Source organism: Telmatherina bonti (assembly GCF_933228915.1).
Source record: "Telmatherina bonti genome assembly, chromosome: 21".
Lineage (NCBI taxonomy): Eukaryota > Metazoa > Chordata > Actinopteri > Atheriniformes > Telmatherinidae > Telmatherina > Telmatherina bonti.
The window spans coordinates 32,861,613-32,887,597 of NC_136630.1; the positions used below are offsets into that span (position 1 = coordinate 32,861,613).

General features: G+C 44.9%; 1 protein-coding gene across 1 annotated transcript in view; it reads left to right on the forward strand.

Annotated features, from left to right (window-relative positions):
• The window catches only part of ryr2a (ryanodine receptor 2a (cardiac)), a gene marked incomplete at its 3' end in the record, with an annotated part of 479,882 nt that overhangs the window by 377,880 nt on the left and 76,017 nt on the right, over positions 1-25,985 (forward strand). The window contains exon 87 of the mRNA XM_079260659.1: positions 21,073-21,153. Coding sequence (XP_079116785.1) covers positions 21,073-21,153 — 81 coding nt within the window. The remainder of the gene's footprint in view (positions 1-21,072; positions 21,154-25,985) is intronic.

Genomic DNA, 25,985 nt, shown 5'->3' on the forward strand with positions numbered 1-25,985 from the left:
AGGTGGTGATCTGTTGAAGCTCCGCCCCCCCCCTTCACCCGAGTGTCCAAGGCATGTGGCCGCAGGTCTGACGATACGACTACAAAATCGATCATTGAACTGCGGCCCAGGGAGTCCTGATGCCAGGTGTACATATGGACACTCTGATGTTGGAACATGGTGTTCGTTATGGACAATCCATGACGAGCACAGAAGTCCAATAACAAAACACCATTTGGGTTCAGAGGGGGGGGGGACCATGCCTCCCAATCACTCCCCTCCAGGTCTCGCTGTCATTGCCCACGTGAGCATTGAAGTCCCCCAGCAGAACTATGGAGTCCCCAGAAGGAGCACCCTCCAGCACTCCCTCCAAGGACTCCAGAAAAGGGTGGGTACTCTGAACTGCTGTTCGGTGCATAAGCACAGACAACAGTCAGGACCCGTCCCCCCACCCGGAGGCGGAGGGAAACTATCCTTTCATCCACCGGGGTAAACCCCAACATGCAGGCACCAGGCTGGGGGCTGATGAGAATGCCCACACCTGCTCGGCGCCTCTCACCATGAGCAACTCCAGAGTGGAAGAAGGTCCAGCCCCTCTCGAGGGTTCTGGTTCCAGAGCCCAAGCCATGCGTTGAGGTGAGTCCAACTATATCTAGCCGGAACCGCTCAACCTCGCGCACAAGCTCCTTTCAACTAACCTTCCAGTCCCCCCAAAGAGACACATGTAGACTGGTTGGGCAAACTCCTATTCCCCTCCAGGATGCTCAAGAGAGTATAGAGCTGGTAAACTGTTCCACACCCACACTGCTCTTTCTCAATCCAAGATTCGACTATCACATGGACCCTCCACTACAGTACCCCTAAATAGACCTTACCAGGGAGGCTGAGAAATGTGACCCCCCTGTAGTTGGAGCACACCCTCTGGTCCCCCTTCTTTAAAAGGGGGACCACCACCCTAGTCTGCCAGGCCAGAGGCACTGTCCTCGATAACCATGCAATGTTGCAAAGGTGTGTCTGCCTGGGAAATCCCACAGCATGCTGAGCCTTAAGAAACTCTAGGCAGATATCATCCACCTCCGGGGCCTTGCCAGTGAGGAGCTTATTGACCACCTAAGCAACCTCAGCCCCAGAGATAAGAGAACCCACCCCCGAGTCCCCAGGATCTGCTTCTTCATCAGAAAACATGTTGGTAGGATGGAGGTCTTTGAGTATTCTTCCACCGATTCAGAACATCCTGAGTCAAGGTCAGCCGCCTCTATTTCAGTGTACACAGTGTGGACGGAGCACTGCTTTCCCCTACAAGTCATCAGATGGTGGACCAGAATCTCCTTGTAGCTGTTTCTAAATTTATCTCCATGGCCTTGCCAAACTCTTTCCATGCTTATGCTTTTGCCTCGGCGACTGCTGGGTAAACCTAAATGTGCAGGCACCAAGCTCGAGGGCTTGGTGTAAGTATGGCCACACTTGTTCAATTCCTCTCACAGGGAGTAATTCCTGAGTGGAAAAAGGCCCAGCCATTCTCAAATATACTGTGTCCAGAGCCCAGGCCATATGTCGAGGTCAGTCCAACTATGTCTACCTGCAACAGCTCAGCCTCGTGCACCAGGCTTCTTCCCCACTGTAGAGGTGACAATTCCTTGAGCCAGTTTCTGAAGCTGACAATCAGACTGCCAGGGTCCCCATCTTTGGCCACCACCACCCAGTTTGCATTACACCCAACCCCTGTGTCCCCTCCCATGGATGGTGAGATCACATAATGGAGGGGACTTATGTAACCCTTTTGGACTGAGCCTGATCAGGCCCCATGGACAAAAGTCTGGCCACCAAAGGCCAGACCTTTGCCCTCATGTCCCACCCCTAGGCTTGGCTCCAGTGGGGGGTTCCAATTACCCTTAAGCCTGTTACATACTCCATGAGAAGCAAGAACTTTTTTCTTGTTCTCGAGGCTCGGAGAAGAAAATGACGTCATTTTGTTCTCGCGGACGTGTTTGAGGACAGTTCTTGACACACCGGGCTGCAGAACTTTTTTCTTGTGGGGCTGCGAGAAGTATCGTGTGATTGGTCGAACAGTGGAGGTGGGCGTCGTTAACACTGAGAAAGCATGAAGCGGAGTTGTTGCTTCCGTGTGTTTGCTGTTGCCGGCAAAACGGATTGTTTTGATAAAACAGCTGATCGAGGAAAGTATGAACATTTTTACATGTGGCATTAAAACACTCGGACCCAGCCGTGTGCACAACCCGCCCTGCCACGTGCACGACCCACCCTGCCACGTGCACGACCCGCCCTGCCGAGGACGAAGTTGCTTGTTAAATATGAAACTAGAAAAGCTCTCGGAGAGCGGAGACCTCCGCCAAGCACAATGTTAAAGAATCCTTTTTCAAAAAAACTCCTGGATCCAAACGGTGATCCGGATCACCACCTAAATTTAATTAGTTTTTCATTTTTACAACAACAACTCTTGAAATGTTTATAAAAATCTGTCGGTAACCTTTTAAGTTATCTTGAGCTAAAAGACCCTGGGAAAAACATACCCTCCTCGGTGGAGGTAACAACCGGGTTCATTGCATATAAAAACAGACATCGCCCCCCCACAGTGACCCCTCCCCACTCCAGACGTGCTTCTCGTGGAGTATATATGCCGAACAAGATGTGTTTTTCTTGTTCTTGCAGCTTCGAGAACAAGAACTCAGTTCTTGCTTCTCGTGTAGTATGTAACAGGCTTTATCTGGGCAAGGTATCCTTTAGAGGAGTCCTTGAGCTGCACTTAGTCTGGTCCCTCTCCTAAACACCTGTTTGCCATGGGTGATTCTACCGGGGCATAAAGCCTTCAACAACATAGCTACTAGGATCTTCAGAACACAGAAACCCCTCCACCACAATAAGGGGACGGCTCAGGAAGAGGCTGCACAATATCTATTACTTGAATAAGCTGTTGCCATTAAATTTGTTGTTTTATTAACAATTACATGAGCTATCAAAACTATTTGGACTGCAGTAACTTCAGTTCAAAACACTCAACCTTAAAAGTGTTTTGGAGTGGTACAGTATGGCTTTTGAGTAAAATCAGGCTACTTTAATGATGATTTTACATTTTATCAACAACAATCATCAATTCTTCAAAGAATAATTTTCTTAGAGAGTATATAAAAAAATATTGATTGCAGTCAATTCTACATTCTAAATGCAAACAAGCGTAAGGCAAACAGATAACCAGAACTTTTAAGCAGCAACATACCTGAATACCATGAAAATATGTGAGAACAACATCACTTCATCAGCACTTGTTGGTATTCCTTTAAATCACAATCCAGCACAAATGATTGAGACTATTTTCATAAATTATTTTGTTAATAATGGGGGTATGGGAGGGGGTGGGGTGGGGGGGGTCTTCACAGTGGTCTGGCAGATGATCACTTTATGGCACAACACCTGTCGGTTATACCTGAAGCATGTTTATACAGAGTAGCAGTGATGCATTACACGGAGTCTATTCTTTTAAACAAATCTTAGACTGCAAGAATTTTAATTAATCTTTTTTTTTTCTATTGATCAAATATTTGATTAAAAGTTGTCGCCCTACCCCTAGTCACTGTGATTGTGTCCTTGGCAAGACATTTTATCCTCCTTGCCTCAAGTATCAACATCTGACATCTCTGGTGATTAGATGGATGGATAGAAGGATAGATGGGTGGTTAGGTGGGAAGAACTTCATCATCTGTTGCAGGTGGAAACAGAAATTATTCTTTGACCAACTCAAGGTTCCAAAATTAAAAAATCTTTAAAAGCAAGCATTCAGCTTTACAGAGAGGTGGGCAGGAAAAGAGACTTTCTGCCTGTTTGATATTATTCAGAATACTTATTGCAGAGGGAATGAAAGATATTTTGGAGACGTTCTTTCAGACTGGTGGGACTTTGTAATGTCTGCCTGAAGGTACAACAACTGAAATCGTCATGGTTACTTTCCTGGTCACTATACAGTATGAGCTGCATGGCTATACAGTTCAGACTGAGATATTTAGCTGATTATTTTACTGGCTTGATTGATTACCTAGTTGAGTTTTGTTTTGCGTTTGATAGTGAGGAGGCTGAACCAGGAGGAAACACTGGAAGTAAGTCCAGACTCAACACCACAGTTAAAGAGTCGGTGCCGACACTGAAAGTCCTGAGTTTCCTGAGCAGGGGGAGCCGTTGCTGGGCTTGTAGTAGACTTTGTCAGCGTGTTGTTTGGAGGACAGGCAGGTGTCTATTTCACTTCCGATATCTAAAACCAGTGATCTACTCCACCTATTGACCATAGATGCTGAGGGGTGGGAAGTGAGGTGATGGAGAGGTGTCCCTGTTCTTAGCCATGTTGAGCTCCACATACTTGTCAGAGGAGGTTTGGACCAGGCTGCTGACTGTCTGCTGGTGCTCAGACAGAGCCTGGGTGTTGGTCAAGTGGGCCACCAGGGCTATGTCATCCTTACTTATACAGTTTTGTTTCCCTCCTCTCTTACAGCTGATGTTGGTATAAGCAGAGAACAGAGCAGAGACTAACGTCTGTCTCCAGTCACCCAATATGGTTGTTTTGGTCTCTCTCTGTTACTAAGAGCAGCCCAAGATGTTCCAACTACTGTTCAGTGGGGTTGAGGTCAGGACAGCAGGCAGGTCCTACATCCTCTGGAGCTAGTCTTTGATAAACACACTCTGCTGGGGCCAGTGTTGTCATCATGGAGGACAGAGTTCAGTCCCAGATTTGGGAAATATTGAATCACCACTGGCTTCAGAATCTCATTTCCACATCTCTGCATTGAGTTTTCTTCCAGTCATGACCAGTCTTGTTTTTCCAGTGAGGGGAATGCCACCCCACCACCCCATCACACAAGCTGCTATCCTGCATGATGAGCAAAATATTCTTCAATTTAGAGAAAACTCAATCCTACCCCAAACAGACTTTCTTAATCATTGCTGCACCTATTATAACATAGTATGTTTTGGTTTTTTTCTTAATAATTGTATTAATACACTGAATTTGACCACAGACACCCACCAACCATCTACATATTTCAAATTAGGAAAAAAAAAAAAAAGAAAAAAAAACCTTGGGGTAATATTGCTGACTCATTTCTTTCTGTTTTATTCAGCTGTTTAAATTTTCTGCTTTGACCAGACAACAGAATTTTTACGGCTCTTCTCCCTATATGTAATTTATTTGTTTCTTTGTGTCTTACTTTCTTTCTCTCTTTCTTTCCCCAATGTTTTCTTTGCCCATTTTGGTTTACTGCACTTTCCTCCCTTCCTCAGTCATCATTCATGAGCGTGGTAATTATGCCTTCTGCCATTTTATTGTGTGTTTGTTGGTCTCTCTTCTTCCTCCTTGGTTGGTCTTCCTCCTCTGTTGTGTCAGTTCTGTTCAGGTCCTGAGTGTAGACCTCCAAACCTGCTTTGTGCTTGCAGCTTCTTCTGCAATATCACCACAATAATCTTGTTTGTAGAACTTATTGTCAGATCCATACTGCAGTTTAGGGGCATATTTACTAATGCTTTGTATTTGTTGCAAAAACATTTTTGACATGAGAAATGAATGAAGTCGTAAAACGTGCAAAATAAAATCTGGTTGGTTTAGCTTGTTGCACAATTTCATGTCTGTCATGTTTACAAGCAGAAATATACTTGAAATATTTGGCAAAGCTATCAGTTCAGAAAAGGATGCAGCTGCAGTCTGTTTGAACATAGTGAAGAAATGATGATATAGATAGAAGAGCGAGTTGGTTGTCAGTGAAAAATATCATTTTTATGGAGAGAAAATGAACCACTGGAATGTCAGAGGCTTTACAAGCCAATTGTTTTAATGTTGTAATATTTATTTTATTGTTGGCTTTGGTATTTCCAGGTGTGTCATGATCTAAAATGTTTTGGATAAATTAAATCAGAGGAATCATAGCTTTCCAACGGTGTGTTGTGTGTACACCCACCTGTACACAGAAGTCATGAAACCTGCTGATGGCTTGCAGGAATTTAAAAGGCCTGTTGGGCGTCAATTGTACTTCCTCACAGCACTATCGAACGCAGAGATATGGAAATAATGACGTTAAACTGGAGAATGAAGTTTTGACAGTCGGGGAGGACTCCCTTTGTCAAAGATTTAGGGGCTCACCTGCAGTTTCTTGATGTCCAGTTTTTTTTTATGCCCATGGGAGAATGATCAGATAGTAATTTATGCCTTTGAGTAAATATGCCCTTTAAAATTTAGGTCCACCTCACAATTATTGTTCACAAAATGTGAAAAAAGAATTTTCACTTGTGGGAATAAATTTCCATTTCTCAAATCAGGACATGGCATGTAGTGGAAGTGCAGAGATCTTTCCACAGCCTTCCCCTCAGGATTTGCACAGTATCTGGCTCATGAATAATTCCAAAAGAAAGTATCCAATTCCTCCCACCTTCATCCTCCACCCTTCCTCTGTCTTATAGTCAACATCCAGTAAGTTGGTGGTTGTGTCCCAGTTAAAAGTGTTTTTGTGCTTGTGGTTGTCTATTGTGAGGTGCACAAAACCCGTGTTCTCAGCCACTTTTCACCAATCACACACTTCAGGGCTGCATTAAATTCCATAATATTCTTTCTGGCAGATTTAAGCTGGACTCAACATTTCCAATATGATATGTAGAAATAAAAGGATGCTGTATAATCAAGTATGTTGTGTCTTTCAGCTTAGCAAGAATCTTTGTGCGCTTCGAGTTTCCAGCACCGAAAAGTATCATTAATATATCTATAGAAATCCCTCTGTACATGCTCATTCTGAAGTTGCATAACACAATATTGTATTTTGTGTAATTTATATTCACTGCCTTAAAATGGACATCATAATATCAAATACATTTTTTGTAAAAGGATTATATGACAAAACAATTAGCAAATAAAAGAAAGAAAAGATATCCTCAAGGAACAGTATAATGATAAACAGCCAAGTTTATTTAACATGTAGTTAGAAGTCAGTAACTGTAGACCTGCTCAGATCTGCCATCCATTCTAACATTACTTCCTTGCCTTTCTTGTCACTGAGTGTGGTTGCACTTGGGATGTTAAAGTAGCTGTTTGTGGCTGTGCTGCTCTTCAAGAAGAGAATGAAGTCAGATCCTGTTCACCTCCTTCCCTCCTTTATTCCCTCTCCGTTGTTTCTGTTTAAGTGTTGAGTGGTGTCCTCTACTGTAGCTGTTCTTTGGATATTGACAAGGGATGTAAAAATGTAAAGAATGAATACAAATGTGTGTGTGCATCTATCTATCTATCTATCTATCTATCTATCTATCTATCTATCTATCTATCTATCTATCTATCTATCTATCTATCTATCTATCTATCTATCTATCTATCTATCTGTTAATCTATCTATCTATCTATCTATCTATCTATCTATCTGTTAATCTATCTATCTATCTATCTATCTGTTAATCTATCTATCTATCTATCTATCTGTTAATCTATCTATCTATCTATCTATCTATCTATCTATCTCAGTGGCGGCTGGTGAAAAGGGTTCTAGGTGGGGACAATACATTGCTTTACTTGGTCGAGTGTCAGAATTCAAATCAACAGTCAGACAATTATAATTTTACAGGAATGATTTTATCTCCTCAAATCACCATTTTCATAGATAAAGAAACTTAAACAGTTTTCAACAGTATATTACTCTAAGCATGCTTTAGAAAAAATATCAAATATAATAAGTCAAATATTGAAGGGTATGAACTGAATTTATACCAATCAACATTGTGTGTGAGTGAATCAGAGAAAGAAGGATGTGTGTGTCCCTGAGGTGAGTATGGTGTGATAGCTGAGTGGAGGGGATGGACAGGTTTTATTTGGACAGGAACTTTGATCGTCTGTCTTTCTGAGTGGCAAATTTCTCAAAGACTCTGGTGTTGAAATCAGAATGTCCCGTGTTAGATGTTTCTCTATGAAGAGCAGAGCCAAAGCACTGCCGTTGTATTCCTGAGGAAGGTTTTTATTCTCTTTAACGTTGAGAAGCGCCTCTCTGACTCTGATGTGGACATTGGCGTGGTAATCAGGATGTTGAGAAGACTTACAGTTTCTGTGTCTTGGAGATTATTCTCCTCAGAACCTGAAAGAGAGCCACTGCACCACTGCAGCTCTGGATCTCTTCATGACTGTAGATCAAGGACAGCTCTGTTTTAAGCCTGGCCTTGTCCAGTGAGGGATATGCTTCCACCGTAGTATCCAGCGGGGAATCTGGGAACTTCTTGTCGTGTTCTGGGAACAAGTCTCCCTGCAGCAGAGCAGCACTGACCAGGTTTTTTGGTGAAGGAAAACCTCTCCTTGGCACGGCACATAATGGTGTCACATACCTACAACATGATATGTAATTTTTAAAAAAAAGGTAAGAACTAGGTTTTGACATTTTATTTTAAACAATAAGCTTTATAGTTGTTTAAAATGGATTTTTCTTTTCTTTTTTCTTTATATTTTATAACTTTAATTATTTTTGTACTGAATGTACACTGAGAGCAAGTAACCACCGGAATCAAATGACTTGTTTGTATGTGAAGACTTGTTGAAGAAAAATATTCAGATTGCAATTCACCTTCCTTTCCTGAACAGCTAAATTGTATGAGCCAGTATGTACTCTGTTACTCTGTACCAGGGGTCTCCAACTCCAGTTTTCATGAGCTACCATCCTGCAAGTTTTAGTTTTCCCAGGTACAACACACTTTATTCAAATGAAGAGGTTCTCCAACAACTTGTCATCTTCTACACCTGACTGTTAATGAGACATTGATTTGGGTCAGGTGTGTAAAAGCAGCGCCCTCTACTGGCTGGCCGCCACTGATTGATCTATCTATCTATCTATCTCTCTATCTATCTATCTATCTATCTATCTATCTATCTATCTATCTATCTATCTATCTATCTATCTATCTATCTATCTATCTATCAATATTAAAATTTACTTCATTTATCCCCTTAGGGAAATTGAATTGTAGCAGCAGCATCTACCTAAAAATATAAATAAATTATTACTATAGGTCCAATAAACACACACACACACACACACATAGCAGCAAGTATATTTACATAGCATAGAAGTAAGAATTAGATTAAATTAAAATTAAAAATTAAAATTAAAACAGTTAATGTACCTGAATAGGATTGTAGGCGGCTGAGATGATGCATTAATGCAGGTACGTGAGCACAGGTCTGACTGAAAGGGAGGAGTTATAAAAAGTCTGATGGCAGACGGCAGGAAGGACTTCCTTAGAGCAACGGGGCTGCAAACCAGTCTGTTGGCGTCCTTTGCCTTGGCGCCTGTTCCCCAGCACACTGCAGCACAGAAGATGGTGCTCGCCATGACAGACTGATTTGGAGCATCCTGCTGCAGACACTGAAGGACCTGAGTCTCCTGAGGAAGTAGAGTCTGCTCATGGCCTTCTCGTAAACAGCATCGGTGTTTGTGGACCACTCCAGTCTACTGTCCAGCTCGACACCCAGGAACTTGTAAGACGGGACTATTTCCACATCTTTGCCTCTGATCCTCTGATCCCGTTGGGGAGGAATGGGACTTAGTCCTGCTGATATCCACCACCATCTCCTTGGTCTTGTCACGTTCAGCTGCAGGTGCCTCTCCCCACACCACCTGACAAAACTCTCCACAAGGTCCCTGAATTCTTACCCATGTCCATCTTCCACACAGCCCACCATGACCGTGTCACCCGAGTACTTCTGGAGGTGACGTGTCAGAGTTGAACTGGAGGTCCGCTGTATAGGTGGTGAACAGAAAGGGGGACAGCACAGTTCCTTGAGGAGCCCCAGCCCCAGTTCCTCAGCACAAGTGGGCTGATGCCATCTCGTCCAGCAGCTTTTCCCTGGTTGAGCCTCTCCAGCTCTCTCCTCACCTGGCTGGATGTTATGTGTATTTCTGTCTGGGAGTGGGTAAAATCAATGGGTCTGTGTAGGGTGTCATCAGAGGGGAGGGAGAGGGAGTTGGCAGAGGACGTTGAGGCCCTGGGAGGTGTGAAAATGTCCCATTGTCTTCCAGATCACTAGGGGGACAGCTGGGGGAGGGGTAGCCGGAGTCAAATCTGTTGAAAAACTGGTCCAACTCCTTAGCTTGGTCCATGTTCCCTTCAGCTGTCCATCTGCCTTTCCTCTAGAAGCCATGATGGTCCTCATCCCACTCCATACATCCCTGGTCTGGTTCCTCCCCAGTTTCTCCTCCAGCTTGCTCCTGTAGGCTTCCCTGCTCTACTTCAGACTGTCTTTCAGTTCCTTCTGTACTCTCCTGAGCTCAGCACGGTCCCCAGCAATGAGGGCCCTCTTCTTCTCACTCAGAAGGGCCTTCAGGTCACTTGTCACTCATGGTTTGTTGTTGGAGTAGCAGCGCACCTTCTTGGTGGGGACGGAGTTCTCAGTACAGAACCTGATGTACTCAGAAACAGAATCTGTCAGTCCATCCAAGTCCTCACCATCCACATAAGTTATGAACAGAATCGGTGATAAAGGGCAGCCTTGGCGGAGTCCAACCCTCTCTGGAAACGAATCCGACTTACTACCGGCAATGCGGACCAAGCTCTGACACCTGTCGTACAGGGACTGGACAGCTCGTACAAGGGGGCCCGGTACCCCATACTCCCGGAGTACCCCCCACAGGAGCCCCCGGGGGACATGGTTGAATGCCTTCTCCAGGTCCACAAAGCACATGTAGACTGGTTGGGCAAACTCCCATGCCCCCTCCAGGGCCTCAAAGAGGGTATAGAGCTGGTCCACTGTGCCACAACCAGGACGAAAACCACACTGCTCCTCCTCAATCCGGGATTTGACTATCCGACGGACCCTCCTCTCCAGGACCCCTGAATAGACCTTTCCAGGGAGGCTGAGGAGTGTGATTCCCCTGTAATTGGAACACACCCTCCGGTCCCCCTTATTAAAAAGGGGGACCACCACCCCAGTCTGCCAGTCCAGCGGCACTGCTCCCGATGTCCACGCGATGCTGCAGAGGCGTGTCAGCCAGGACAGCCCCACAGCATCCAGAGCCTTAAGGAACTCCGGGCGGATCTCATCCACCCCCGGGGCCTTGCCGCCAAGGAGCTTTTTGACCACCTCAGCGACTTCAGCCCCAGAGATAGGAGAGTCCACCCCTGAGTCCTCCAGCTCTGCTTCCTCATCGGAAGATGTGATGGTAGGATTGAGGAGGTCTTCGAAGTATTCCTTCCACCGACCCACAACGTCCCGAGTTGAGGTCAGCAGCTCCCCATCTCCACTGTACACAGTGTTGATGGAGCACTGCTTCCCCCTCCTGAGCCGCCGGATGGTGGACCAGAATCACCTCAAAGCTGTCCGGAAGTCTTTCTCCATGGACTCGCCGAACTCCTCCCATCCCCGAGATTTTGCCTTGGCGACAGTCGAAGCCGCATGCTGCTTAGCCTGTCGGTACCCATCAGCTGCCTCCAGAGTCCCACAGGCCAAGAAGGCCCGATAGGACTCCTTCTTCAGCTTGACGGCATCCCTCACTGCTGGTGTCCACCAACGAGTCCTGGGATTACCGCCACGACAGGCACCAACGACCTTACAACCACAGCTCCGGCTGGCCGCCTCAGCAATAGAGGCACGGAACACAGTCCATTCAGACTCAATGTCTGAATGTTCCCCGCCTCACTCGGGACATGGCTGAAGCTCTGCTGAAGGTGGGAGTTGAAGCTCGCTCTGACAGGGGACTCAGCCAGACGTTCCCAGCAGACCCTCACAACACGTTTGGGTCTGCCAGATCTGACCGGCTTCCTCCCCCACCGTCTGAGCCAACTCACCACCAGGTGGTGATCAGTTGAAGCTCCGCCCCCCTCTTCACCCGAGTGTCCAAGACATGTGGCCGCAGGTCCGACGATACGACTACAAAATCGATCATCGAACTGCGGCCCAGGGAATCCTGATGCCAGGTGTACATATGGACACTCTTATATTAGAACATGGTGTTCGTTATAGACAATCCATGACGAGCACAGAAGTCCAATAACAAAACACCATTTGGGTTCAGAGGGGGGGGACCATGCATCCCAATCTCTCCCCTCCAGGTCTCACTGTCGTTGCCCACATGAGCATTGAAGTCCCCCAGCAGAACAATGGAGTCCCCAGAAGGAGCACCCTCCAGCACTCCCTCCAAGGACTCCAGAAAAGGGTGGGTACTCTGAACTGCTGTTCGGTGCATAAGCACAGACAACAGTCAGGACCCGTCCCCCCACCCGAAGGCGGAGGGAAACTATCCTTTCATCCACCGGGGTAAACCCCAACGTGCAGGCACCAAGCTGGGGGCTGATGAGAATGCCCACACCAGCTCGGCGCCTCCCACCATGAGCAACTCCAGAGTGGAAGAAGGTCCAGCCCCTCTCGAGGGTTCTGGTTCCAGAGCCCAAGCCATGCGTCGAGGTGAGTCCAACTATATCTAGTTGGAACCGCTCAACCTCGCGCACAAGCTCAGGCTCCTTCCCCACCAGAGAGGTGACGTTCCACGTCCCTAGAGCCAGCTTCTGCAGCCGGGGATCGGACCCCCAGGGTCCCCGCCTCTTGCTGCCGCCCAGCTCACACTGCACCCGACCCCTACGGCTCCTCCTGCAGATGGTGAGCCCACGGGAGGTGAAATAGTAGAATAATAATAATAGAAATAGAATTGATTAAGTTAAATAAATGTTTTGCTTCAAATAAGTTATCGTTAAATGCAAGTAAAACTAAATTTATGTTGTTTGGTAAAAGTACTAACACTAATGTAAAACTGAATTTAAACAAGGCTGCAATTAAAAGACTTTAATGAAACAAAGTTTTTGGGAATAATATTAGATATTAAAGTTTACTGGATGCCTCGCATAAAATATGTAATACAGAAATGATCAAAGTCTATTTTTGTTCTTTATACAGGAGGACATTTATGGAATAAGAACTGCCTTCATTTGCTGTATGTTTCACTAATGATGGCTTATATGACATAGTATGCTGAAATTTGGGGAATGTATATAAACCAAGCTTAGATCCAAAAATTAAACTTCAGAAAAGGGGCATAATGATCATAAATTAAGATGGATACAGTGAGTCTACAAATCAGCTTTTTATGAGGTCTAAACAATAAAATGCCTGAATATTGTATGTTAAAAATATTAGAAATTATGTTTTGATTGGTTAAGATAAGTCCAGTTTCTATTCAAGAGATGTTTAAGCTAAATGAGGGGATATACAACTTCAGAGGGTTATTCATTTTCTTAGATTTATAAAGCAAGAACCAATATCAAGTCCAGTTGTGGGTCAGTGTTGGGTGCAAAATTGTGGAATGGCCTATGCTGTGACATAAAGATATGTAAGCCTTTGTTAATTTTCAATAATACTTTAAAATCTAATGTTGTAAAAGGTTTCAATGAAACTTTATTGAATCTGATTTTTTATTTTCCTTCGGTGTCATATCGGTACTAATGTTTTATGAATTATGTCAACGATGGCATAGCATAGGCAAAAATAAATCTAGGACCTTCAGCCTATTTCTTTTTCGTTGCTTACTGATGAATATTTTTGTAAAACCAAAATTTTATTTTTGGATTTTAAACCCAAATAAAAAGTATTCATTTTTATGCATAAGTTAGGCTTCCAGCTCATAAAACCCATGAAAACAGGAATTAATAGAAATAGACTACTGTGTGGAAATCAGCCCAGATGTTGCAGGGCACAAATCTTTTAAACGGAGCATTTCACACTAATCATCGAATAAAGTGAAAGCGAATATAGGGAAGACTGGAGACTTAATTACTGACCAGAAGACCATCAGATTTACCCTCCATATGACGGGTAGGCCACAAAAGTTCTTAACTTAGGAGGTTGGCTGTGTTGGCAAAGTGCTGTGTCCAAACACATTGATGACAGAAAGGGAAAAATGAAAGGGCAAAATGTGGCAGAAGATGCACCACAATAAAAAATGCCTGTGGGCTTCAGCAGATTATCACTTAGAGAAGATTCAAGAAGACATCCAGATAGAGTGGAATGAGGCAGGAGTCACAGCTTCAAAAAGCACTACATGAAAAGAAAAATGATCACTACTTTATTAATCCCCAAACGGAAATTCAATATTGTAGTATATAATAATAACTAGAGGAGGTCTTGTTCCGGAGACTGATGGCTGCTGGCAGGAATGATTTTCTGTATCTTTCAGTCTTACATCGGACCTGAAGAAGCCTCTCACTGAACACACTTTGTTGTTTCCTCACTGTGTTGTGGAGAGGGTGTGAAGAATCCTCCATCATCTTCATCAGCTTGTGCAGCATTCTTCTTTGGACAATCAGCTCCAGCGGCTCCAGAGTTACTCCAAGCACAGAAGCAGCTTTCTGGATCAGTTTGTTGATTCTCTTCAAGTCTCTGGTTCTGATGCTACTACCCCAGCAGATGCTGCAAAGCTGACTGCACTCTCCACAACAGACTTATAGAAGATATGCAACATCTTGGTGCAAACGTTAAACCATCTCAGCTTCCTTAAGAAGTACAGTCTGCTCTGACCTTTCTTGTAGATGTAGTCAGTGTTGCATTTCCAGTCCAGTTTGTTGTCCAGCTGAACTCCAAGATACTTGTATTCCTCCACCACCTCCACCTCCTCTCCCAGGATGGAAACAGTGCTTTGTTTATTCTTCTTCCTCCTGAAGTCAACAATCATCTCTTTTGTTTTGCTGCTATTTAATATGAGTTGATTGTCACCGCACCATTTAACAAACTGACTGACCAGTTCTCTGTACTCTGCTTCTTGTCCATCCCTGATACACCCCACAACTGCAGAGTCATCAGAGTATTTCTGCAGATGACAGGACTCAGAGTTGGACTGGAAGTCTGAGGTGTACAGAGTGAAGAGGAATGGCCAGAGTACAGTTCCTTGTGGTGCACCAGTGCTGCTGACCTCCATCTCAGACACACAACCTTTCAGTCTCACAAACTGGGGTCTGTTTGTGAGGTAGTCATAGATCCAGGTGGTTGTGGAGGTATCCACCTGGAATTTATGGAGCTTCTCACATAACAAAGCAGGCTGAATGGTATTAAAAGCACTGAGAAATGAAAGAACATGACCCTCAGAGTGCTGCCTGAATGGTCCAGATGAGAGTCTGCTCTCTCTGGAGCAGGTATATGATGGCATCTTCAACCCCAAGTCCATTACGATATGCAAACTGGAATGGGTCCTGAAAGGTGTTTACTTGCTTGTTGAGGTGAGCCAGTAAGAGTCTCTCCAGGACTTTCATGATGTGAGATGTCAGGGCAACTGGTCTGTAGTCACTTGGTTCAGCTGGTTGTGTTTTTTTAGGCACTGGAACAAGGCAGGAGGATTTCCACAGCACTGGGACTCTATTTTGTCTCAGACTGGTGTTGAAAAGGTGCTGGAGAATCGGACATAGTTGTTTTGAGCAGGTCTTGAGAACTCTGGGACTGACACCATCTGGACCTGCAGCCTTGTTCTGGTTCAGTTTCTCAAGTTGCTTCTTAACCTGATTGCAGGAGACAAACAAGGTGGAGGTCTCAGGATGTCCTGATGTGGAGGGAGATGAAGCTGTGTTCTGGTCCATGACTGAGCTGCAGGGTGACAGATTGGAGGCGTGACAGGAAAGCAGTGGGCTTATGGAGGGTGTGTGGTCTGTTGGGCTGGAGGTAGGGGGTGAACTGAACCTGTTGAAGAATATGTTCAGCTCATTAGCTCTGTCCAGACCTCCATCAGGCTGGTCCCCCTTTAACTTGAAGCCGGTGATCTTCTTCATTCCAGACCACACATCCCTCACGTTACTCTGCTGGAGCTGACTTTCTAACTTCTTCCTGTAGTCCTCCTTGCACTTCTTAGTTTGGGTTTTAAGTTGTTTTTGTGTTGCCCTCAATAACTCCCTGTCTCCATCCCTGAAGGCTTTCTTTTTGATGTTCAGCAGCTTTTTCAGGTCACTGGTGATCCAGGGTTTGTTATTGGGGAAGCACCTCACTGTTCTTGTTGGGACGATGCTGTCCACACAGAAGTTTATGTAATCTGTCACACACTCAGTCATGGCGTTGATGTCGTCTCCATGAGCTTCACAGAGGACGTTCCAGTCTGTAGCCTCAAAGCCTCCTCTAAGAGCATCTTCAGCTTCAGCAGACCAGATTTTGATAGTCTTTGTGATGACTGGCTGCTGCTGAACGATGGGCTTGTAGGTGGAGGTGAGAAGAACCAGATTATGGTCAGATCTTCCTAAAGGAGGCAGGGCAGAACAACTGGATCCATCATTCATATTTGCATAAAATAAGTCCAACATCTTATTTTCTCTGGTGGAGCAGCTGACAAACTGCTGGAATGTTGGTAGAGTTGCAGAGAGGGAGACGTTGTTGAAGTCTCCGGAGATCGCCATGAATGAGTTTGGATGCTGTGTTTGTAGCCGAGCAACGACGGAGCTGATGACATCACAGGCTGTGTCTGGTGCGGTACCAGGTATTATATAAACCGCTACCAGAATAACACAGGTAAACTCTCTGGGTAAATAATATGGACGGAAGCTCACAGCTAACAGTTCCATGTCCCTTGTGCATATCTTCTCCTTGACAGTAACATGTCCAGGATGACACCAACGCTGGTTAACCAGCACTGCAATTCCACCACCCTTTAGCTTTCCGCTGTGTTGTCTACTGCGGTCTGCACGGACCGTTTTAAAGCCCGGTACAGACACATTACAGTCAGGGATGTGTTCATGCAGCCATGTCTCGGTGAAGCACATAATACTGCACTCTCTGTATTCTTTCTGAGACCTTGTTAGCATCTGGAGCTTGTCCGTTTTGTTAGCTAGTGATCTCACATTACCCATCACAACAGTTGGAAGAAATGGTTTAAATCTCCATCACTTTCTCCTCTGGCTCACTCCCGCTCTGCATCCTCTTCTCTTTTTTTTCAACTCCATCGGGATTTGATGTGTTGTTTCACTGATAACCCTGATTTGGGAGAGGTTAATCAGTTGATCCCGATGTCAACATGGAGCAAACAAGTCTTTCGTTGCCATGGTGACTCATAACAAGTCTTGAGAGAGCCAAAAATATGCAGAAAAATCTTCCTTGTAGCACACCCTCCGAACCGGCATGAAATCCTCTGAAGAAAGATCTAATTTGAATGAAAAAGTCTATATGTGAAGAGTTTGTATTAAACAAATAATGAAGATGGCAAGTCAGAGCTGCTACAGATTGTTGCTATCAGACGGTGCATTCTACAGGTCTTATTAGAGGTCTTATTGATGACTGTGTGTTGAAGTGTTCTGGAGCCTAATAACACCTGAGCATACTTACTCAAAGCACCCACAATAGTCATTTTGGCTGCTATTGTCACCAAATATATACTGGTAATAAGTAGGTCTTCATGCTACAGCCACATTTGATTGTCCAGTCCATATCTCCATCACTCCATGTGCAGCAAATCGAAATTCCAGGCAAGGGGAAAAAAAAAACCGTACATTTCTTTATGTTCCTACCATGGACTGTGTATAAAAGGCCTCTGTGACGTCGCCCATACTTTTCTAAAAAGCCGAATTGATTGACACACCCCTAAATGTGCCGAATTACAAAATGAATTTACTTTTAAATGGGCGAGTTAGAAAAAAAATCACTCCCCCCACAGTTGTCATGAAGGTCAACATGACGTATTAAACTGAAAATGGAATTTTGCACCAGGCTGTAAACATGTTTATTCCTGCTGTAAACATGTTTATTCCTGGTGTGAAGTTGGTCTTTTTTACATGGGAGTCTATGGGGATTTGCTCTGTTTTTGAGCCCCTAGTGGATGAAGGGGGAACTGCAGTTTTATGTAGTTAGCATAGGCTTCACTTTTTACTGCCGGAGGTTGCTGCTTGTGTGGAACGGGAGATTCTCATCATGATGTGTGGCAACACTTTGATGTGTCATGTCAACATGGAGCAAACAAAAATTATTCTGTATTTATTCCTGTTCTCATATTATCCGACTTGCATATATTGTCAAACATATATTGGAAAATCTTTCATTTTCTAAACTTTGTAGACACTTATTTGGTTTATCATAGAATTTCTAAACTTTGTCCATTCAATAGGTGACAGCACACTTCCTCTTATGTCTTTCTATCAGTTCTCTAGTTTTAAATTTCAAGACTTTGTATCCAGCACTGCCCCTATTGTAAGTACTTACATAAAGTAAAACTTACATTTAGTCACACAAAATTGTGCTTGTTTTCAACATTCATAGATTTGCACTTGAAACAGAAAAAAGCCTCTGTTTTTGCAACACAAAATTAAATCCATGGTATGCTTGGTTGGACGGCTCTATGAAACACATTTGACATGGACTCATTGTGCTCTCTGAGTCTTCTCTGTGACCAGCAGATTCCTCTCCATAACCCAGTTTAGTTTGTTTTATGTATGGATGTGGTCTATTAATATCTTTGATGTTACTGTATAAGGTTATTGTAATGCATCACATCCTCCCACCTTTTCTCTTTCATTTCATGATTTCAAGCAGCATTTAACGCAGTCAGAGCAGCTGGCCTCAGTTCCGTCCCTGTTTGTGGAAAATATGCAGGATCCACAATGGAAAACATATCTGAAACATATCTTACCACGTAGGTCTTTTTGTCTCCTTTTTAGGTCATTTCTCTCTCAATTTTTGGTCACAATTTTGGTTGTTTCCCCATAAAGGACCATTGTCTTTTTCAGAAAAGTTTTCTATTGAAGTGCTTTGAGCTTTCCAATTGAACTTTATTAACAAGTCATCAGGAAACATGTACTACCCTGTCAAGTAAAACATCCTTTTCTCAAAATGTTATGGTGTGGAAGAAGGACCCAAGCGCATATAAGTTGTTGGATGCAAGTAAGGGTTTCATTGTTTTCCTGGGCAGAATGGCAGGTTGGCAGTTAGGCAAGAATCTCACTCTGAAGAAAAATGGACAAAATTATTCAACTGGGAAAGGTATTAGTTTGGAAGGAATACTTAGAATGGCCAAGAGCTGTTACCACAAGTAAAAAAAACAATCAGGCGATGACTGGAGGATTGAGTCAGACTTTTATCTTGCTGCTGCTGATTGCCAGATGAGAACCCGGTGCGAACCTTGTTTCCAGACAAACGGGCGCACCCACTGCAGCCCACGCCAGAGCAGGAACCACAACACAAAACTGTTAATTATACAATAATACACTGCTCAAAAAGAAATAAAGGGAAAAAAAATACACGTTGTAGATCTGAATAATGAAATATTTTTATTAAATACTTTGTTCTTTCCATAGCTGAATGTTCTGACAACAAAATCACACAAAAATGATCAATGAAAACCAAACATATCCACCCATGGAGGTCTGGATTTGGAGTTCTACTCCAAATGAAAGTGGAAAAACACACTACAGGCTGATCCAACTTTGATGTAATGTCCTTTAAACAAGTCAGAATGAGGCTCAGTAGTGTGTGTGGCCTCCGCGTGCCTGTATGACCTCCCTACAACACCTGGGCATGCTCCTGATGAGGCGGTGGATGTTCTCCTGAGGGATCTCCTCCCAGACCTGGACTAAAGCATCCGCCAACTCCTGGACAGTCTGTGGTGCAACTTGGCGTTGGTGGATGGAGCGAGACATGATGTCCCAGATGTGCTCAGCTGGATTCAGGTCTGGGGAACGGGCGGGCCGGTCCATAACATCAATGCCTTGGTGTTGCAGGAACTGCTGACACACTCCAGACACATGAGGTCTAGCATTGTCTTGCATTAGGAGGAACCCAGGGCCAACCACACCAGCATATGGTCCCACAAGGGGTCTGAGGATCTCATCTCGGTACCTAATGGCAGTCAGGCTACCTCTGGCGAGCACATGGAGGGCTGTGCGGCCCTCCAAAGAAATGCCCCCCCCCCCCACACCATTACTGACCCACTGCCAAACCGGTCCTGCTGGAGGATGTTGCAGGCAGCAGAACGTTCTCCACGGGTCTGGCAGCGCTCCTCCTGTTCCTCCTTGCACAAAGAAGGAGGTAGCGGTCCTGCTGCTGGGTTGTTGTCCTCCCACGGCCTCCTCCACGTCTCCTGATGTACTGGCCTGTCTCCTGGTAGCGCCTCCATGCTCTGGACACGACGCTGACAGACACAGCAAACCTTCTTGCCACAGCTGGCATTGATGTGCCATCCTGGATGAGCTGCACTACCTGAGCCACTTGTGTGGGTTGTAGACTCCGTCTCATGCTACCACTAGAGTGAAAGCACCGCCAGCATTCAGACCAAAACATCATCCAGAAAGCATCGGAACTGAGAAGTGGTCTGTGGTCTCCACCTGCAGAACCACTCCTTTATTGGGTGTGTCTTGCCAGTTGCCTATAATTTCCACCTGTTGTCTTTTCCATTTGCACAACAGCATGTGGGACTGATTGTCAGTCAGTGTTGCTTCCTAAGTGGACAGTTCCATTTCACAGAAGTCTGGTTGACTTGGAGTTACATCGTGTTGTTTAGGTGTTCCCTTTAGTGTTTTGAGCAGTGAATTTATTTACATTTTTAAAAATAAATCATCTTAATTTCCAATCTAAATACGAAGTATGTTGTCAGTTTTCACAAAGTATTTTACCACATAACGTCACTGTTTTCATGATAAAAGTACTGTACACATAAAAGCGTCATTTTCCACGTTATACATGTTTTACTAACTTTTAGTCAGTAAAAAGACCTAAGACAGGTAAAAAAAAATCTCCTTATTTCCCAAACTTGTGTGTTTTGGAGCTAAAAGTTTGGGACACTGTGACCCACGCAGGTTAAACCAGAGCATCAGAAAGAGGCCAAATTTCATCTGATTGCGAAATGCTGCAGCTGACGCGCCCGCTGCTCATCCAGGATGGCGTGTTCTGACTGTTACGTTTCTCTGAAAGAAAAGAGTTGTAACTTCTTCCATAGGCAGCATTTCCTTAATACTTCTTCACTCTCGTCTTCTGTCTGTCTCTCCTTTTCCTCAATGTTGTCTGCTTCTGATGGCATTGTTCTGACTGTCTTTCTGCATATCTGGGTGTGTGTGTGTGTGTCTCTTTGTGCATACCCATGTTTGTTGTTGTGCATGTGTTTGGTTGGACGTGTGTGTGTGTTTCTTCTTTCTGGCCAGGTGAGAAAGTCATGCAGGACGATGAGTTTACTTGTGACCTCTTCCGGTTCCTGCAGCTGCTCTGTGAAGGACATAACTCAGGTACGATATGTCCATGTTTGCCGCTCCGCATCCCATTTAGGATCACATTAAAAAATCAAGTGTTTAACAGCCGCAGTATTCCTGACTTCCTCCATGTATTCATGCTGCAACATAGAAGTACATGTATTCACATTTACAGTGCAGATGCAATCACAAAATTACAACCTGCCGTTGTGTAAAAATGTGTTTATTTTGATATGTTTACGTTTTGATGTCTGATCTTGTTTATGCTTTGTTTTTTTGTCTGTTTGTTTTTTATCACCAGACAATAAAGTCTTAATTGCAGGAAAAAAATAACCTGGCTTTACTCATAATCCTTAAAAGTCAGCTTGATAGCTGCCGCCCATTATCAGCGTCTCAGGAAGTGTGTCACAGTGGGAAGAGCTGTGATACAAAGCTTTCCCTTTAGGTGGTCCATCAGCCCAGATCTCCAACAGCAGGCAGGACCCCAGGTGCTACCTCTGCAAGGAGGGCCCTGAAACCATCCAGCCCCTCACAGCAGGGTGCAAGATACTGGCAGGCAAAGAATACATGCAGCGCCATAACTAAGTAGCTGCATAGAGTACAGGAACATCTGTCCAGAATATGGACTGGAGACCTTAACGGTGTGTTCAGACCAAATGTGTTTGGAGCGTTAAGAGCGGCAGGTTTCCATGTAAAGTTTATGTGGAGGCGGCGAGCGGCGAGGGGACGGCGAGGGGGCGGCGAGGGGACGGCGAGCGAGGGGACGGCGAGGGGGCGGCGAGGGGACGGCGAGCGAGGGGACGGCGAGGGGACGGCGAGGGGACGGCGAGCGGCGAGGGGACGGCGAGCGGCGAGGGGACGGCGAGCGGGCGGCGAGGGAGCGGCGAGCGGCGAGGGGACGGCGAGCGGGCGGCGAGGGAGCGGCGAGGGGACGCGAGGGGACGGCGAGGGGGCGGCGAGGGGACGCGAGGGGACGGCGAGGGAGCGGCGAGGGGACGCGAGGGGACGGCGAGGGGGCGGCGAGGGGGCGGCGAGGGGACGGCGAGCGGCGAGGGGACGGCGAGCGGGCGGCGAGCGGCGAGGGGGCGGCAAGGGAGCGGCAAGGGGGCGGCGAGGGGACGGTGGGCGAGGGGACGGCGGGCGAGGGGACGGCGGGCGAGGGGACGGTGGGCGAGGGGACGGCGGGCGAGGGGACGGCGAGGGGACGGCGGGCGAGGGGACGGCAAGGGAGCGGCAAGGGGGCGGCGAGGGGACGGTGGGCGAGGGGACGGTGGGCGAGGGGACGGCGGGCGAGGGGACGGCGAGGGGACGGCGGGCGAGGGGACGGCGAGGGGACGGCGGGCGAGGGGACGGCAAGGGAGCGGCAAGGGGGCGGCGAGGGGACGGTGGGCGAGGGGACGGTGGGCGAGGGGACGGCGGGCGAGGGGACGGCGAGGGGACGGCGGGCGAGGGGACGGCAAGGGAGCGGCAAGGGGGCGGCGAGGGGACGGCGAGGGGGCGGCGAGCGGCGAGGGGGCGGCGGGCGGCGCGTTTTGAGCGTCAGAAAATTTAAGAAGTTATTTAAGCTCACAAAAGCCAGAGATGGAAAATCTGAACTCTGGCCGCTGGACGGGTCAACCAATCAGAGATCAGCTGGCAGCTCCTGGAGGATTCCTGTGGTGAACCCAGAAACAGGGACACCTAGATGCATGCGGCTCGCTGACTCTTGCCTTGCGGCTCGTGAAGCAGCCGCTGGCTTTCTGAAAATGCATCTAAACAAGTCATAATGATCCTCAACGCTGCAGTTCTCTCCACAAACAAGAGCTGCAGGCTGCTTGCAGAAACTCTGCTGTCCTAACGGCCCTAACTGACCCTGTCAGAGTTGCCAGTTCTGGCTGATTTCAGCTGCAGCGAACTCCACCAAAGAGCTGCTCCGTATATATAATGAAAAAGAAACGCCCACATTCTGAAGACATTGTTGTATTTTCACCAGATACTGTTGCATTAGACGCCATTACTCCGTGCAACATTTAGGTTAACTATTCCTTGCTATAAAGCTGAATGTTACTGATTTGGCAACGTAGCAGGACACGTAGCGTGGATAAATAAAACCATGTCGTCTCTCCACTGCACCGCCATCATTCCGACTGACCGGAAGGACAGCTCCGCCTCCCTCCTCTCTTTTCCGCCGCGTCTGCCGCTTGTCTGGAGCGAGCGGCAGACGCGGCGGGAGCGTTTTCGACGCCCAGAAGGCGTTTGGTCTGAACACTCAGTTTGAGTTAAACTGAGTTAAATTCTCAGGAGGTGTAAATGAGCAGAATCCTGCTGCATTAAAATGGTATTTAGATGTTTTACTTCTACGTGCAGCACTTTGTTACTACCGGCGTTGTGCTAAAGTACTTTCTAAATAAAGTTGAGTATTGAAGAGTGAAAAGCTGAAAGCAGAATTTGTTCAAATAAAACATCCGTCACCAAAAAAATCCCTTTTTAGATTTGTTTGTTGTGGTCCTGTGTTAAGTTATGAATTTAAACCTGAATTACATCCAAAGGTTTGAAGGAAATGTCAAACAAATGAGAAGTGCTTTTACATAAAACACGGAACAAAACGTTTTTACAAACCATTCATGATTGACAAATTAAAAGATCAGAACTATTTTTACACTAACCATTAGATCAGTCACTATGTTGAATAAAGCAAATCATTCCCTCATCACATTATTTCATTAAATAAGTGCAGCTGAATGAGGGGAGAAATTTAAATAAAGCAAAAATCTGGACCAGTGGAAATTCAGAGCGACCAGTAACTTTAAGAATTGAAAAGTAACATATTAACATATATATATATATATATATATATATATATATATATATATATATATATATATATCCTCCTAAGCCCCGACAATTCATTTTTGTCCTCTGTGCAGGACATGAGTCTCAGACCTATTAGTCAAGTATAATTCATAGCATTTGTATGAATGATATTTCCCCTTTAAGAAGACATCCTAAGCTCTGTTCTGATGCCTCAGATGTGGGGGTGTGGCCAACACAGCACGTGCACTGTCTTATCAAAATGGAGGGAATTTCAACTTCTCTGTTTTACAACTACCAAAGAAGCAAGTCAGTCTTTTCTTTACAGATATCTTGTTCCTGATGGTAAAAATCAAGGTTTTTCTTTAGTATTAAAGTCTTTACTATAAATAACTAAGATTTTTAAAAAGGCAACATAATTTTCATCAGTTTAAAGCAAAGCTTTTATGTAATGTCCTTTGTAGTGGACATCAGGACTTGTTAACTGTTTGTTCCATCAGGGAGCAGAGGGCTAAACGGGGCAAAAAGGTTTTACAAAGACATCTGGAGGGACATTCAGACCTGCATTCATCACAGTGCAGAAGAGAGGGATACAAATGTAAAACATCTGTCAAGTACAGAGGTGTGTAGTCCAGGTACTATAAAGTAGAATTCTGTCCAGCAGCTGTTCCAACCAGTCACTAAACCCACTGAATTTAATCAGCTCAGCTCCATTGGAAGGTAGATCAGCCTATTGGTGAAAACACCTGTTCTGAATGCACAGGTAGATCCAAAGACAAGGCAGGACTTTTACTTTATGGCACCTGGATTATACACATCTGATCAAGTGTAGGTTGTTTCTGTGTGTTACAAAGACCAAAAACGGTTTGCTGCTCTACCAACCATGATCTGCTGTGATTGAGGCCTTGTCCACACGTAGCTGGGTCTTTGTGAAACCGAATATCTTCCCCCTCCTGGCCAGTAGAAAAACACAACCTTGTTTTTCTAAAGCAAATCCATCCAAACCTGTCTGCATAACCGCGTTGTTATACCTGTTTCTAAGCATATCAACCCTCTAAGTGGCAGTTGCGGTCTAATCCTATCCAATCAGAATAACCTTGCATCTCACAACGTCACTTCCACAAAACAAAAAACATGCCTCTAACCTGATAGGCAGAAGTGGTGGAAAATAACTGTCCTTAATTTCATCCTTTGCATTTGGTTGTCAGTGTGGAGCGGTAATGATGACAATATAAAAACAAACAAAGCACCAGGGATAACGCCAACGCAGTTTGGATGTTCATGCTATTGAAAACAAAGGTTGCACATGAGACATCATGGTATATTTTGTCGTAGACAGTGACGGTTAAAAACCGTGTGTTCACATGCAGAGATGGGAATGGAGTATTCACTCATCTTCACTTTGCTTGGAGGTTGTTAAAAGTATCGCTTTTGATTTTTATTTTTATTTCTTGAACATGCCATGTTCAAATAACTCTTTTTGGTAGTTGAAAGAGTTTGAAAGTATGGATTTGGAATAACTCTTAACAACAACAAAATATTTCTCCTTTAGGGCCATATCATTGCCCAGAATGTTTGCTGGCATTTTTAATCTTTAATCTTAAAAACCCTTACGGATTGCAGTTGTAAAGTTCAGACAGAATTCTATTTGGTATCCAAAACCAGGAAGTTCAATGAAATTTCTTCATTTAGTCTCTTACTCTTGTTATATATTCAAGAAATTAAAGGATTTCTTTAAAGAAAATCTATACAAATGAATTCATTATTATAATATTGCACCATTACAATTTATATGAGGCAAGACCTGATGTCCCCTACAAGGGACAGTCTATAAAAAAATAATAAACAATGTTTTTGAAAAAAATAATGTTGCAATATGTTTCTTAGAACCACAATACTTAAATCATTACAAGAAGATTAAAAAAGAAAAACTTTTCTTCCCCCGGGTCTCAGGAGGATATATATATATTTATATACTTATTTATATAAATAAAGAGGCTGATGTTGATTATGATATTTGGCAAAGAAGATTTCTAATAACCAATTAATTAATCATAACCACTTAATTTACTGTTTCA